The sequence below is a fragment of the Eimeria necatrix genome, genomic scaffold, assembly GCF_000499385.1.
Source record: "Eimeria necatrix Houghton genomic scaffold, Enh_scaff190, whole genome shotgun sequence".
Classification (NCBI taxonomy): Eukaryota; Apicomplexa; class Conoidasida; order Eucoccidiorida; family Eimeriidae; genus Eimeria; species Eimeria necatrix.
In genome coordinates, this window is record NW_013655088.1 from 32,278 (window position 1) to 48,106 (window position 15,829).

The window sequence follows — 15,829 nt, forward strand, 5'->3', positions numbered from 1 at the left end:
GTCTCCCAGAGATGATCCCGTCCATTCACAAACACTAGACGAAGACCTGAGGATGCACCACCCCGCTGGGAATAGACCTTCCTCGGAGACCTACACAATTTATTTAGATGAAATTGAGTTCAAAAATCAACAAGAAAAAATAAGAGAAAACAATTTGCATAAGCAACTTCGACACCGGCTCCAGGAGGCTGCAGCGCCGAAGTCTTCTGGGGCCCCAGTGGGGCCCCTGCCCCGGGCCATTGGAACCCAAATCAGACACTGGGGCCCCCCGGGGCCCTCACAAGGGACCTGTTAATCCAAAGAACAAAACCTTCAAGTTTAAATATATCCGAATTAATCATCTTTACGTTTTTGCGGTGCTGGAGGTGCATTTGGGCCCAGAGTAGGGCTTGTTGAAAGCTTCAGTGTTGGCTAGGCCCAAAGCCCCGGAACCGTAAACCCTGAAACCTAAACCCCAAACGCTAAACATTGAGCCCCAAACCCTAAACCCTACGATTTCCCCTTACCGTTAAGGCTTTTTGGTATCGGCTGAGTCGTGTGAGCCCCAGAAGGAGGCCGCCGGCCCCGCTGCAGTTGAGTTGTTTACTACACCCTACTTAAGCAGCAGCAGCAGCAGCAGCAGCAGCAGGAGTTGCTGCTGCTGCTGCTGTTTCTGAGGCTCAGCATGCCTGGGCAGAATGCTTGCACGGCTTGGGCCGGGGCCCCTCTTCGTGTGTAGCTGCGAAGAGCATTAACGCAGCTACCAGACTAACCCCCGAGAGCCTAAACCCTAAACCCTAAACCCTAAACCCCAAGCAAGAAGTGCCTCTTTCCCTATGCTGCTTCTAGGCGGCCTGACGCGTGCTGCTCCTCCGGCAGCTCCCAAAACTCTACGGGGGCCCCCAGGGGGCCCCCCGGGGGGCCCCCCAGGGGGCCCCCCAGACCTCTTTATTCAGCCCCTCAAAACAACCACTTTTCACCTCAGGCTTACTCAACTCAAACTCACTGATCCCCTGCGTCGCAGTGCACGAGGGGAACTAGCAGGGGGGCCCCCAAGGGGGCCCCCAAGGGGGCCCCCCGGGGGCCTCCCTTGGGGGCCTCCAAGGGGGCCCCCAAGGGCTGCAGCATGTAAAGAGTTTGCCATCTGGGGGCCCCACATCTTCACCATTTGGTCTCACCAGCAGCAAAGAGGGGCCCTGGCTTACCCGGGAGCTGTTGCGACAATTTGGCAAGACGCAGCGATTGCAGCAGCAGCAGCAGCAGCAGCACGCAGTCGCCAGGCGCAGCAGCAGCAGCAGCAGCAGCAGCAGCGGCAGCATGGGGACGAAACATCGCTGGTGGAGAAAATCCCTCTTTCGTCCGCAGGCCCAGCAGCAGCAGCAGCAGCAAAGACTTTGTCTCACCCTCGAGCTTTGGCTGGCGTTTATTGCTCGTCTTTTTACCTAGCGTTTCTTGCTGCTGCTCACGCGGCTTCTCCTGCAGCAGCAGCAGCAACAGACGCAGCAGCAACAGCAGCAGCAGACGCAGCAGCAAGGAACCGCGGCTCGCCAAGACCCCGAGGGGCCCTGCAGAAACGGCAGGCAGCAATTGACAGACTGCTGCGGCTGGGGCCCAGGGGCCTTCCTGCTGTGGCTCGTGTTGCTGCTGCTGCTGCTCGCATGCAGCAGCTGCTGCGGGCCCCCAAAGGGCCCCCCAGTGGGGCCCCACACAAGACGCTGTGGCAGCAGGAGCTTGCTGCTGTTCTTGCTTCTACTTCTGCTGCTGCTGCTGCTGTTGCTGACCGGGCGTTTTGGTGGGCCTTTTGCACCGCAGCCGCAACTGCTGCTGCAGCGTTTTCACCCCAAGAGGCCAGCAGCACAGCAGCAGCAGCAGCAGCAGCAGCAGCAGCGGGGGCCCCGGGATGGAAGAGGCTCCAGGAGCCCCACCAGCGGATGCTCTTGGGGCTACAGGAAAATATAAGACAGGTAAGGTTTAGGGTTTAGGGTTTAGGGTTTAGGGTTTGGGTCTCCTGGCCTATGTTACGACGCCTGCCCACTGTGTGATGGCTAGGGTTTACAATAGAGGAATTAGGGTTTAGGGTTTAGGGTTTAGGGTTTGCGCTGCAGCATGGCCAGAGTTATGCTCTTCATCAGCTGCTGTCAGCCCTGGAGGCGCTGCAGCGGCTGCAGCAGGTGCCTTCTGCTGCTCGGCCTGCTGCCACAGCAGCAATATCCGCAGCAGCAGCAGCAGCATCTGCAGAAGCAGGGGCATTCGCTGCTGCTTGTGTAGAGCTAGAGGTCAAAAGGAAAGCAGCAGCAGCAGCTGCTGCTGCTGCAGATTTGCCACTGCTGCTGCTGCGAGTCGAGGAGGCTCTTCGGGCGAAGCTGACGCAGGCAGCTGAAGCAGCTCAGCATGCTGCTGCTGGTGCTCCTGCTGCAGCAGCAGCTGCTGCTGCTGCTGTCGCGAATGCAGGGCCAGCCACAAGACAAAAAGCATCCACAGCAGCAGCACAGGCAGCAACAGCAGCAGAGGGGAAGAAGGCTGTGTTCTGCAGCTTTTTGCTGCGGGCGCTGCGTCTGTTTGCTGCTGCTGCCACTCCCTGTCCCGCTTTGCTTCAATTCACAAGTTGCACACTGATATCCAAGTCAGCTGCCGTTGCTTCTGCTGCTGTTGGTGCTGCCGCTGCACTTGCCGCTGCTGCTGCTGCTGCTGCTGCTGTTGGTGCTGCCGCTGCACTTGCCGCTGCTGCTGCTGCTGCTGCTGTTGCTGCTGATGCTGGTGCAGCTGTCGGTTCAGCTGTAGAGTGCAGCATGCGTTTCTCTCTTGACTTGAATCTGCTGCGCTGCGTTTGCTGGTGCTGCTGCTGCTGCGCTTGCTGCTGCACTTCCTGCGTGGTTTGCTGCTGCTGCTGCTGCAGATGCGCCTGGTTTTCTACTGGGCAGCTAGTGGAGCTGTCAGAGCTGCTGCTGGAGCTGCAGCCCGAAGGCCAGACGAACTTAGAGGCCCTGCATGCTCTCAATGCCCGTAAGTCAATGCCTAGCAGCAGCAGCAGCAGCAGCAACAGCAGTAACAGCAGTAGCAGCAGCAGCAGGGTTTCTTTCGCATCTTAGGTAGAGCCTGTGGCAGCACGTAGAGGCGAGTGGAACAAAGAGACGATCTGGCGACTATCGCTGCTGCTGCGTTTGCTGCTGCGGCATCTGCTGCTGCTGCTGCCCTTGCTTCCGCTGCAGCACACGGCTGCCGTTTGCCCTGCTGCGTTTTGTGCTGCAGGCCTTACAGCAGCTGCTGAAGCGTCTGAGATATCTCTGCAGCAGCTGCTGGTGAGTTCCCTTGCTGCTTAGGCTTAGTTGCTGCTGCTGCATGCGACCAAGTCGGTCTTTCCTTCGATGAATCCACCCATGCTGCTGCTGCTGCTGCTGCTGCACTTTGTGCTGCAGCGCCTCATTCGGGCCTATGGAGGCATGGGCCTCACAAGCCCCTCTCTTCTAGCAGCAGCCCTTAGCCACTTTCCTGCCCCTGGGGCCTCGGGGGGCCCCCTTCTGGGGGCCCCTGTACCCTGTGGAGTGCCATCAGAAGCAGCAAAGGCAGCAGCAATGCGAGCGGTCCTTTCTGCAGCAGCCGAGGCGCTTCCAGAGCAGCAGCAGCACGAGCCGTTGCTGCGGTGCAGCACGGCCTATGCGCAGTCTCTGGCTGACTACGAGGCAGCAGCAGCAGTCGCAACAGCGGCAGCAGCAGCAGCGGACCCTAAGGGCGTCACTACCGAATTTCAGTAGGGCTATGTTGTTGCAGATGCTTCTGCTGCTACAGCAACACCTTTTCCTGCTGCTGCTGCTGCTGCTGCTGCTTCTGGGTGGAATTAGGCGACTTCAAGAAAGAGCAGCAGGAAGCTGCAATTGTGCTGCTATGTTGCTACTGCTTTCTGTCCTGCTGCTTGTGCAGGCCTGCCTTGGTGTTGCTGCAGTGCTTGCTGGAGCAGCAGGCTCTTTCCCGACCGAAGCTGCTGCAGCTGCTCCCCACCTTGCTGCGGGAGCTGCAGCGAGGTAGGCAGCAGCAGCAGCAGCAGCTGCAGTTCTGCGGCCTCGTACTTTCCGCATGTGCCAGCTGCGAATTGCACCTGGTGGAGCTCTGGGAGGAACTGCTGAGCCCGTTGCTGCAGATGCCTCCTGCAGACGATCCTGCTCCAGCAGCAACAGCAGCGGCAGCAGCAGCAGCGCCGTGGGGAGGCTGGCTGCTGTCTCGCCCTCTGCTGCAGCATGTGGAAGTAGCAGTTGCTGCTGGATGTTTCTGTGGGGTTGCTGCCTCTGGCAGTGAAACTAAAGAGAACAGAGAGGAACTGTTGCGTGCTGCAGCGTCAGCAGCAGCGCACGCAGCAACATTAGCAGAAGGATTTCTGGCGTTGCTGCGGCGCAGCAGCAGCAATTTTAGTCAGCTCACGGGGGAGGCACTGCAGGACCTAACAGAGGATATATGTGGTGAGACTGCTACCGTTGCTGCGTCGGTTGTGCTGCTGCTGCTGCTGTAGTTGTGGTGCTGCAACTGTTGCAGTTCTGGTGCTGCTGCAGCTGCAGCAGCGCGGGTGGTAGCCAAAGCTGCGCATTTTTTGCTGCGGGCATGGTGGCACTAATGCAGGCCTCTATCGAGCACACGCTGCTGCTGCAGCGCTGCTCGATCTACAGCAGCAGCAGCAGCAGCAGCGGGAAGCCTGCTTCCAGCTGCAAAAGGAAGACGCACCAGGGGCAGCACCTCCAGCAGCAGCAACACAGCCTTTTCGTGAACTTCTTACTGCGGAGTTTCCCGAGCTGCAGTTGTCGCAGCAGCAAAAGCAGAGGGGGAACAAGCACGCGCAGCAGCTGCTGCAGCAACAGCAGTTGCAGCTGCAGCAGCAGCTGGCGCAGCAGAGAAGCGATTTGCTGTTCTTGCTGCTCTCCGAATATGCGTGGCGAGGCACCCCAAGGTGAACTTCAGATCCTGAGACTAATATGCATGTTAAATATATTATTTTTAAATAGTTACTTCTGAAAACTTAAACAGCAAACGCAAAAATGCAAAGTGTTCTTGAGACAACATTCAGCACGAGGCCGTTACAGTGTGCACATACACAGGATAGATATATATGTATAGAAATATACATATGCACATGCATATATATGTATATATATGCATAGATATCTATTTGCATACTTATGTAATTACGTAATAATATATACAGATATATTCGTGCACTCATGCATATAAACATATATATAATATATATACACATATATATTTTATACATAAGTGCATGAATATACTCATTATATGTACTTACGTAAATAAAGCATAAATACATACATGTGTACCTGTATATATATATATACATAAGTATAAGGATAATGACATATATGTGGACATATATGTATTCACCAGCAGTGTGTGCATGTTATGCTGTATGCATATACACATATTCATATAGCCACTTACCTGCATATATAATATAAATGATTATCTATTTATATATTTGTACTTATATATGTGCGCTGCTGCTGCTTCTTTGTGTAGCACTTTCACTTTGTGGTTTTGGGGCTTCAGACTTAGTCTGGAGATTTGTTTTTATCTATTTGTTTGCATCCTGTGGCTTTTCAAGTGCGTGCTGTTGATGCGAAAGGCCTATTCGCGGTCTAATATCAAGTGCTGCCTCGTCTTGCTGCTGCTGCTGCTGCTGCTGTTGCCGCTGCTGCTGCTGCAGGAGCGGCGAGCAACTGCCACCGGCTCTGCTGCTGGAAATTGAGGGAAAGGCTGGCGGGGGGCCCGGGGGCCTGCAGCAGCCAGCAATTTGCTGCTTCTTGCAGGCAGCAGCACGAGGAGCTGGCGCACTGAGCCGCAGCAGCAGCAGCAGCGACGGCGGACAAAGCAGCAGCAGCAGCCACACAGAAAGTGACGAAGGCAGCACGTGCGGAAGCAGCAGCATCGCGCATTCAGCTCCCGCTGCACTTAATGTAGAAACAGCTGCTGAGTGCAGCAGCAGCATTAACAGCACCAGGCCGGAGCCCAGCAGTGCTTTTATTGATTCGCTGTTGCTGCTGCCTCAGCTGCTTCATGAGGGCCTGGCCGTTTCACCCCCGCTGCAGCAGCTGCTGTCGCTGCTGCTGCTGCTGCCGAACGAACAAGGCCTAGAAGCACTTGCTGCTGCAGCAAACCGCTACATGCTGCGCCTTCAGCAATTGCTGCTGGCCGCCCGCCTGCAGCAGCGGCACAAAGGGGGCCCAGAGGGGCCCCATGAAGTCTCCAAAGCCCCAAGGGCCCCCTGAGGCTGTAGAGGGGCCCCACTGTTTGGGTTCATTCATTTGTGTATTTATGCACATTTATACATATTTAAATCTGTCATTTTTGTGTTCCTGCGCTCACAGATGTATTTACTAACCAACATTTTGGCTGGGGGGAGCGAGCAAAGACTTACGGCGAATAGAAATGAATGAGGTGTACATACACTGCAGGCCAGTGACCGTTCGAGGAACGGTACATGCACAGTTGTGGTTGCTGCTGCTGCTGCTGCTGCTGCTGCTGCTTCAGTAGCTGCTTTGGCTGCCTTTATAACGCAAAGAGAGAACTTAGGCCTCAATTCTTTTTTCCTGAAATGCTTCTAATTATGCACTGACTGAGATGCGCATCCGCAGCCGCAGCTTGAAGAGTAAGTACACCTAGTACGTTCATGCAAGTAACTTTTGTGTGTCTGTGGAGTATAAAAAATAAATACAAAATATGGAAAGACAGGCACTATCTTTGAGCTCTTGCGCCGGGCGAAGCCAGCAAAGGAGTAAAAAATAGAGCCAACGACAGCTCCTGCAGCACGCTCGCCATTTGCATGCGCAGGTCTGCTGCTGTAAGAGCCCACAGCCTATATGCATGCATGCATGCACGCATGCATGCACGCATGCATGCATGAAGTTACTTTGCATGCATTTCCAGCTGTGCAGCTCCGCTTGCGTCTATACATGTACGTGGGGCACACGTATGTTGTACAGACAGTGACGCACAGGGATGAGCTTCGAATGCATGCGTGCGTGCATTGGCTAGCCAGTGCATGCATGCACGCATTGGCTGCATGCATGCACTGGCTGCCAGTACATGCATGCATGCATTCATTGCACAGCCCGTGCCCGCATCCGGCCTTTTCACTTTGCAAACTCGGTTCATCTCACCAGCCCGCCCAGCACGCGGCACAGAGATGGCGCACAAGCAAGTGTGGCATATCTGCATGCACAAGTGTATATGTGTTTGTGTTATTGCGTTTTTATTTGTGTTATATCATTATTGCATGTATGTTGTGTTTGAAGATTCACTTGTCTGTGCTGGGCAGTAGATCTATGCATGTTCAAACAAGCACCAATACTTGTGTGCATTTGCATGCATGCTTACCCAGTACGCGTGGAGGCGCATTCCTAGAGCATGCATCATGCACATATTAAAAAAATACTCTATATACAGTGGGCACACTTTATATACAACATATACACAATGTATATGTGTGTCTGCATGCAATACCCACGCGCACGATAAACGCATGCAGCCGCCGACATACATTTGGCTGGTCCACTTATGGTTATTTGTTTTAAATTGTATTTTCTGTTGTCTTAAATGGACTTCTTAAAAGGTTTTCGGTTTTGCATGCAAGTTGTTGGTTGGGTGACCTGAGTGCGCTGTAACGGTGCCAAGCAGCGACAATGCAAACAGCAAGAGCGAGGTAAACGGGTCGAGTCAATTAAATAGTCCTAAATATATAATTAATTAATTCATTCCATCAGATTACGCGTATCCATTCAGCAATCCTATTAAATACTACGAGGCCAACCGCCACTCATGTGCAGCGACTCCAGGAAAAAATGCAGAAAAAACACAACTGGGCCGCAGCACCAGCTGCTGCTGCTGCTGCAAGAGCAGCGCCCCGCGCTGCTGTTACACCTGCCACAACAGCAGCAGCTGTTGCAGTAGCTGCCGCTGCTGACCTCACCGCCACGCCACTGCTGCCGCTGGCTCTGCGGATGCGGCTGCTAGTAGTGCTGCTGCTGCAACTGCAGCTGCTGCTGAAGCAGCGCTTTTTGCAGCTGCTTTAGAAAGAGCTGCTGCTGCCGTTCCCACAGCTACAGCAGCGCCAAGAGCTGCACAGGAGCTGCTGCTGCTGTTTCCACAGCAGCAGCTAGAGCTGCAACGGGAGTTCCTGCTGCCACTGCAGCAGCCAAAGCAACAAACAGCTATCTCAGTCCCCAAACCTCTATTTCCATCAACTTGCACTCCGAAAACTCTGAAGTAAACAGCGGAGCAGAGTTGAAGGAAGCCGAGGGGTAGCTGCGGCAGTGCGACAGATCCGCGTCCACCCACAAGGCGACCCTGCAGCAACCATCGAAAAATTGCAAAAAAAGCAAAATAACAACTAAATAGAGTTTTGAAACTGCAAGAAAGAACAAAAATGCGAAAAGCAAAAGATCATCTGCACTTTTTCTGCAAACAACTGCCTCTGCAAAGTTGCAACGGCTCAATAGGCAACAAGATGAAGCAACGAGACGAAGCAGCCACTGCTGCTTTGACGAATGAAAAAAAGGAGTGCATGAAATAATAATACCGGAAATAGTTTAAGTACTAAATATAACAATAATACAGACAAAATCCGCAAAATCATGCAGAGGCAAGCAACATTAAGCTTAGCCAACAAACGTGAACTCCACGCACTCAAGCTCATAAAGAACACATAAAGATATGAAGAAGATAAAATGGACTGCAGCAACCACGACGGGCCTCTACGCATGTTTGCTGTAGCAATTATCTATCTAAAACCTTATTCGCTACTGACTTCCTGCAATGAAAGATCTCAGAAAGAACATGAAACTAGGCGGCAGAGCAGAGTAGTGAACAAGAAGTGAAGAGAAAAACAAATCAATGGAAGGCAAAAAGAGAAGAAGGATTCAATGCGGTTCAAAAAAGAGAAAGAAGAATCGAACAGGACAGATCGAAGAAATGGAGGAAACAAATAAGCAAAAGGAAGAAACGAAATGCGATTGAGTCAAAAATCTCAAAAGAGACAAGAAAAGGCAGCAAAAAGTGAAATGATATAGAGAGAAATGAGCGGGAAGTCAGTCAAACAAGACTGAGAATAAATAAGAACTGAACAGGGAAAAAAGAGAAAAGAACAGCAATTTAAGTAATAGGAAAAAGAAAGCAAAACGAGCTCAATCCGGAGAGGGAAGGCAAAAGAGCAAGAGACCTGAAAAGACCCAACGGGCTGCCTTGCAGGACGAAGAGAAGCAAAGAGCAAATTGAAAAGAAAGAGGAGCCAAAAAAGTCACAAAAAAGATGAAAAGAAACAAAAAAAAGGAGAAAAAAGTAGAAAAGAATTCAACAAATTACCCGTCGCTGCCCAGAAATATTCCGTCGCTGCGGACTCGCAGAAACACCGCGTTTTTGCCGGTCCACCAAAAGGCGTTTGGCTTGGGGGTTAAAGTGAAGACAAAGGCATCACTGAGGTCTGTGCCTGGAAAAAAAGAAGAAATAAATGATACAAAATACTATTTCGAGACTAAATAAGACAAAAGATGCCTTCTGTACTTGTCCAGATCGACAGCCGAGGGCGCAAAAAAGGCAAAAAACGAAAGAAGAAGCAGCAGCAGTTCGCAAAGCTGCACAGAAAGGCCACAAAAAGACCCAAAACAAAAACAGCCACAAATGCATCTTTTCTGAAGGCAAAAACCCACATATGAATCCACAAAAACCCAGATAAAAGCCTTTTAATTTATTTATTTCGTGTTCCCCTTTCTGCCCAAGTTTGGTTTCATGTGTATAAATCTGTGTGTGTCTGTGCAGATTAACTTGCGTCTTTATGACTGTTTAAGAACGCATTTCAAGGCATCTCCGTGTACTGATGTACATGAATGAAGAACTCAAGTACATACCAGTATATACATATACATATATATATGTATTTATATTATAGAGGTGAAGGCAAATGTAGTTGTAGTTCATACATATATTTACACATATTCACAAACGCACATGTATGTATATATACATTTATTATATACTTGGCACAAGTACATGCAACAACGCAAAAGCCCGCCTGCGTACAAAGCCTATAAGCATTAAGATGTACAAATGCAAATAAATGAGTGTAAATGCATTCTAATGCATACTGCATGTACGGCCAGTGCAGAGATGAATGCAGAAAAGTGCGAAAAGTGAACTTGTGAAGGCAATACCCTATTTGCCCCCACTGTATGTACACTGAAACTCGGCTAAACCGCGAAAAATAACGGACAAAACTGCATGCAGTTAATTGAGTTTGCACAAGTTGAACTCTCGAAAAGAAAGACAAAGCAGCAAAAGTGTGCACGGCGGACAAGAGTTGACGCTGCTTTTGTGGCTGCTGAAGACGACGGGGGAAAAGAAGCCAAAGCTTTCTCTGCCGTCTGTCGACGCGCAGAAGATAAAGGGGTTAAAACAATTCGAGCAGCGAGTCATCAAAGAAGACAAAGTGAAGCCGTCGCGGCTGCTGCTGAACACCAGCCACGGGGTCTGCAGCGCAGGCAGCAGCACACAGGATTTTCCCAGAGTTTTGCCAAAGAGACAAACTCGCGGTCGCTCAGGGACACTAGCTACAGCCCAGCTAGCTAGCTAGCTAGCCAGCTCGCTGGCTGGCTTCTTGGCTAGCTAGTTAGCTGGCTAGCTCGCTAGTTGGCTAGCTAGCCGGCTGCCTAGTTGGCTAGCTAGTTAACTACCTAGCGCGAGAACAATTAGGTAGACGGCTCGGTTTACAAGTGAGTCGCCAGACACCTAGTTATGCATGTGTCGGCTAGCTAGTCAGCTAGCTAGTTAGCTAGCTAATCAGCTAGGTAGCTAGCTAGCTAGCTAGCTAGCTAGCTAGGCAGTTGGCTAGCTACCTAGTTGGGAGAGGCCTCACTGTGCATCTTTGTATTTCTGGCAGCCAACGCCATATGGTGTCCCAAGTGCCCAGGGAGCTGATGATTGTCGACTGGCCCTCAGGCTTTATGGTCAAGAACTCATGCTGTAAGCAAACCCAAACCCTAAACCCTAAACCCTAAACCCTCAACGATACAGCACAAAGCCTTAAAAATCCGCAGGAAGACGCACACACGCCGGAACACGGGGCCCTCGATAGGCAGAAACTTTGGACGAGCCCCTAGTTCTTAAACCCTAAACTCTAGACCCTAAACCCTAAAGGGCAAAAGCTCACAATTTTTGTCGACATGAGGTAAGGGCTCTGCAATCCGGTGGACGCTTCTCTGAATTCACAAACACGATTACCCTAAACTCTAAACCCTAATTCTTGAATTTGAAGCCTCTCTCGGCCAAAATGGACCTAGGGTTTAGGGTTTAGGGTTCCGGGATTGGGGTTTAGGGTTTAGGCCTTGGGAAAACTGCCGACCCAAGGACCCTCCAGATGTGCGTCTTGAGATTTCGGGCCGTCTGCAGATCGCATAAAACCCCAAACCCTAAACCCTTCCCCTAAACCCTAAACCCTGATTTTGAAGTGCTTATGCTGCAGAGCTAATAAGCCTGAACGGAGGCTGCGCTTGATCTTGTCTACCCAGAAAAGTTCAAGACGAGAACCAGGGTTTAGGGTTTAACGGCCAGGATTCGCGGAAAACAGCTGGAAGTAGGGTTTAGGGTTTAGGGTTTAGCACTTACGGTGGACAACACGTTAATGCTCAGCCGCGGGTCAGTACTACAGCGGTACAAAACCTTCTCGGCCGCCTCAATGGTATCGCATGCCATCAGATCCGGCTGCAGACCACACCGTAAAGCCTAAACCCTCAGCCCTAAACCCTAAACCCTAAACCCTAAACCGCAGGACCTAAACCCTCAGGGCCATGAGCGCTAATCCGAGCCTGCAAAGCACTGCAGCGCCTTTAAAGCCAAGCAGCCCCGCCCTTGCGCGCTTGCCCGCCCTGGACCCTAAACCCTAACGCCAAACCCTAAACCCTAAACCCTAAACCCTAAACCCTCGCTTGCCTCGAGCATCTGGACGAGGGCGAGTGAAAACCTGAAGAGAGCCATGCTGCCCTCGAACAGAAGAGCCCCCATGATCCTCAAGACGAAGTCGAAAGGCAGCAAACGGGCAAAGGCGTCTTGCAGCCCCCGAGCTGTCCAGGCCGGAAGGTCCACCCCCAAGTGGCGCATGTGCAGGAAAAGACGCGGGAACTTGAAACGAATCGAAGCCACCACAGAGGTCACCAGCCTGCCCGCCAGCAGCAGCAGCAGCAGCAGCAGTGGAGGCAGCAGCAGCAGCGGCGGCGGCACAAACGCGGTCGCAGCAGCAGTAGTGGCGGCAGCACCAGCAGCAAACACGGCTGCCGCAGCAGCAGTCGCAGTGGCGACAGCAGCAACAGCAGCAGCGGAGAAGGCAGCAAACGCGGCGCAGCAGCAGCAGCAGCAGCAGCAGCATTCCACGAGCAGCAGGCAACTCCCCGTGGTGCTGGCCTGGTGCGAAAAAGCCCTAAACCCTAAACCCTAAATCTTATATGAGACAGGCTGGGCATACCAAATGAAGTCTTTGCGCTTTATCACCACGTAGTCCAGCTTGTGCATAACTGAAAGACAAACAAAAACACGCAAACCCTAAACCCTAAACCCTTAACCCTAAACCCAAAGCAAACCAGGAACACCCAAGTAACCAGCCAAGCAACGCACTTAAAAACATACAAATAGCATACTAAACATATCCTAAGCCCGCCAATGAAGACTTATTAACACAGCAGCCCCCGCGGCCCATATTACCGACCCTGGGGGCCCCTGAGGGCCCCTAAGGGGCCCTGAGGGGCCCCCAGCAGCGCTCAAGGGGCCCCTTGCCGCGCCACAGCCTCAATCAACAGTCTAAGAACCCTCTAGGGGCCCCCGCGGCCCCTACGGGCTTCTTCTTTCTGTTGAGGGGCCCCTGGGGGCCCCTAGGGGCCCCTGGGAGCGCCAGGCTACGGCCCCAAACTACTCCCAAGATCCCAAAAGCCCGCAAGATTTGCCCCTGGGGCCCCCAAAGCATCTTTAAAGTGCCCCCAGAAGCCCTACAGAGGCCCTGAGGGCCCATGTGGCTATGGGCCCCCGTGGGGCCTCCCTGAGGCCACCTTGGGGCCCCTTGAGGCCCCCTTGGGGCCCCTTGAGGACCCCTTGGGGCCCCTTGAGGCCCCCTTGGGCCCCCTTGAGGCTCCCTTGGGGCCCCCTGAGGCTATTTAGGTTGCAGGGGGCCCCCCGGGGCCCCTTTTAAAGTAGAACTGGTGAACTCACGCCTGGAGTGGTGTTGGTGCTTTCTGGTAGTCTCTTGAGCATGTTTGACGAGAGAGTACAAGACGGAAAAGGCCGCTGGCTCGCTCATGTAGAGCAGCAGAATGCAGGCAAGGTGGGGGATGATCTGCGGCGCAGCCGTCGGGCTAGCCAAACCCTAAACCCTAAACCCTAAACCCTAAACCCTAAATCCTGGGTGTTTCGCCCCCACGCCTGCTGCACCCGAACCCAGGCTCCTAAGCGCTGCTACTCCCGCCGCCCTGCGCTTTAAACCCTACGCCCAACGCCCCAAAGCCTAATCCCCAAACCCTAAACCCTAAGCCCAAACCCTAAACCCTAAACCCTCAACCCACAGGACAGAACTCAAGTCCCCTCCTGAAGAAAGCAAAAAGGCCCCACAAAAGCCGCCGAGCCGCCGCCTGGCCGCTAGGGTTTAAAAGGCGGCTGAAGTCTGTTACGTCTTCGAGGAAGTAGACGGTGGTCCTAAACCCCAGGCACGCAAACCCTAAACCCTAAACCCTAAACCCTAAACCCTAAACCCTAAACCCTAAACCCCAGACCTGAACCCTACACCCTGAGCCCTGCGTCCCAAACCCTAAACGCTAGGCGCTGAAGCCTGTGCACTACACCCTGGCCCTAAACCTTGAATCCCAAACCCTAATCCCTAGACCCAAAACCCTGAGTCCTAAGTCCTGAACCCTAAACCCTAAACCCTTGATGCTGAATTCTGGGGAGAAAGTACCCGGCTCCCTTTTCGATTTGTTCTTCCCAGCTCTTTGATTTGTGAGAGGAATCGTTTTGGGGCGACTTTTGCTGCAGTTCCTGCTGCTGCTGCCGCTGCTGCTGCCGCTGCTGCTGCTGCCGCTGCTGCTGGTTGTGCTCGTAGTAGTCAACGGAGTTCGGGGGCAGCGGCGGCAGCAGCAGCACGGAGGCTTTGGCTTGAGGGTCTGGCATGGTGGCGCTCATGTAGCGGAGGGGAGGGTCCTGCTGCTGCTGCGCTGCTGCTGCTGCTGCTGCTGCTGCTGCCGCTGCTTGCAGGGGAGGGGTTGGGGCCTGGGCCAGGCGGACAGTCTGGAGCTGCTCGTCGAGCTCCTGCTGCTGCTGCAGCTGCTGCTGCTGCTGCTGCTGCCGCTGCTCCCTGGTCCACTGGCTTTCGGGCAGCAGCGTTTCATCTGCCTCGTCCTCAGGCAGCACATGCAGGCTGCTGCCCCGAAGGGGCGGGAAGTCTGCTGCTGCTGCTGCTGCTGCTGCAGTGGCGGCTCCCTTGGCAGCAAGAATGAGGTCGTCGCTGAGGGTGCTGCTGCTGCTGCGCCTGCGCAGGTCGCGGACAGCAGCACTGGCAGCAGCAGCAGCAAGGCGGTTCGTCTCAAAAGGGTCCTCTCCAGCCCTCATTGCATTACTCAAAAACCCCAACCTTTGGGACTCTGCTGCTTCTTCTTTCCTTCCTTTCAGACTCATGCAAAGGCCCACTCCCGGCAAAATGCGGGACAGCAAGCTGCGCCGTCGCTGCGAAGTGGGGGGGGTGGGGGGCCCCCCGAGGGCCTCCACGAGGTACACGGGGGGCCCCTCAGTCTCCAGCTCCCCCCCGGGGGGCCCCCCGGGGGGCCCCCCGGGGGGCCCCCTGCTCGGCAGCGTCCCCAGCCACGTGTCGCTGCTGCTGCGCGCAGCTTGCTGCAGCCAGTTCACCACCGCAGTACCCTCTTTTTGCGCGGCTTCGGGGGCCCCGGGGGCCCCCTTCGAACGCATGCGGTTCTTGACCCCAGACAAACGCCCCCAGAGGCCTCCCGAGCTCGGGGACTCCCCTAGGGGGCCCCCCGAGGGGCCCCCCGAGGGGGCCCCCAGCAGCAGCGCGCTGACGGAGGCGGGGCTGGAGCCCGTGCTGCTGGGCCTGAGGCGGGGGGGGCCCCCAGCAGCAGCAGCAGAAGCTGCTGCTGCTGCTGAGGAGGAGGGCGTGGAGGGGGCCCCGGAGGCCTGGGCTGCTGCTGCTTCGGGCCTGGCGAGCCTCTGGGGCTTGGCGAACTGCAGCGGGGACTGGGGCAGCAGCAGCTGCTGCGGCTGCTGCTGCTGCCCCCCCTTTCTGCGCAGGAAAGCCACGAAGGACCTGGTGGGGCCCTGTCTGCTGCTGCTGCTGCTGCTGACCTGCGCGCTGTGGGGCGTGCTGTAGCCCTGGCTGTGGGGCCCCGTCAGCAGCAGCAGCAGCTGCGACTCCGAACCCCCCCGCCTGCTGTGTCTGCGGGGGCCCCTGAGGCCCCTCTCAGCTCCGTCGAAGGAAGTGGCAGTGTAGTACCTTCTGAAGGCGAGGCTGTCTCCGCCGCTGTCGACTTCTCGCGCTGCAGCAGCAGCAGCAGCAGCAGCAGCTTCGAACGCAACACGATCCCGGGATCGTTCCGTCGCCTCCCGCATTTGTGCTGCTTGCTGCTTCGCCCTCAAGTGCCGCTGCCGCATATAAGAAGAAAACTGGGCCAGTTCTGCTGCTTCGCTGCGCCCGAACAAGTCGTAGGCCATTACTGCGTCTTCCCGCGCTGCTGCTGCTCCTGCTGCTGCTGCTGCTGCTGCTGCTGCTGCTGCTGCGTCCCCGTGCCCAGGCGCGTCCCCGCTGTTCTGGGAGCCC

General features: G+C 54.4%; 2 protein-coding genes across 2 annotated transcripts; both read left to right on the top strand.

Moving 5' to 3' along the window:
* Positions 1 to 815: 815 nt before the first annotated feature.
* ENH_00024860 (hypothetical protein) lies at positions 816 to 3,068 on the top strand (the record flags this gene model as incomplete). The annotated part of the gene is made up of 3 exons (XM_013584660.1): positions 816 to 1,943; positions 2,085 to 2,602; positions 2,876 to 3,068. The coding sequence occupies 3 exons, from the start codon at positions 816 to 818 to the stop codon at positions 3,066 to 3,068; spliced, it is 1,839 nt and encodes a 612-aa protein (XP_013440114.1).
* Positions 3,069 to 3,344: 276 nt separating this feature from the next.
* Positions 3,345 to 4,916, top strand: ENH_00024870 (hypothetical protein, conserved; the record flags this gene model as incomplete). Its single annotated transcript, XM_013584661.1, has 3 exons — positions 3,345 to 3,727; positions 3,898 to 4,430; positions 4,588 to 4,916. 3 exons carry the CDS (start codon positions 3,345 to 3,347, stop codon positions 4,914 to 4,916), a joined length of 1,245 nt encoding a protein of 414 aa, XP_013440115.1.
* Between the last annotated feature and the right edge of the window lie 10,913 nt (positions 4,917 to 15,829).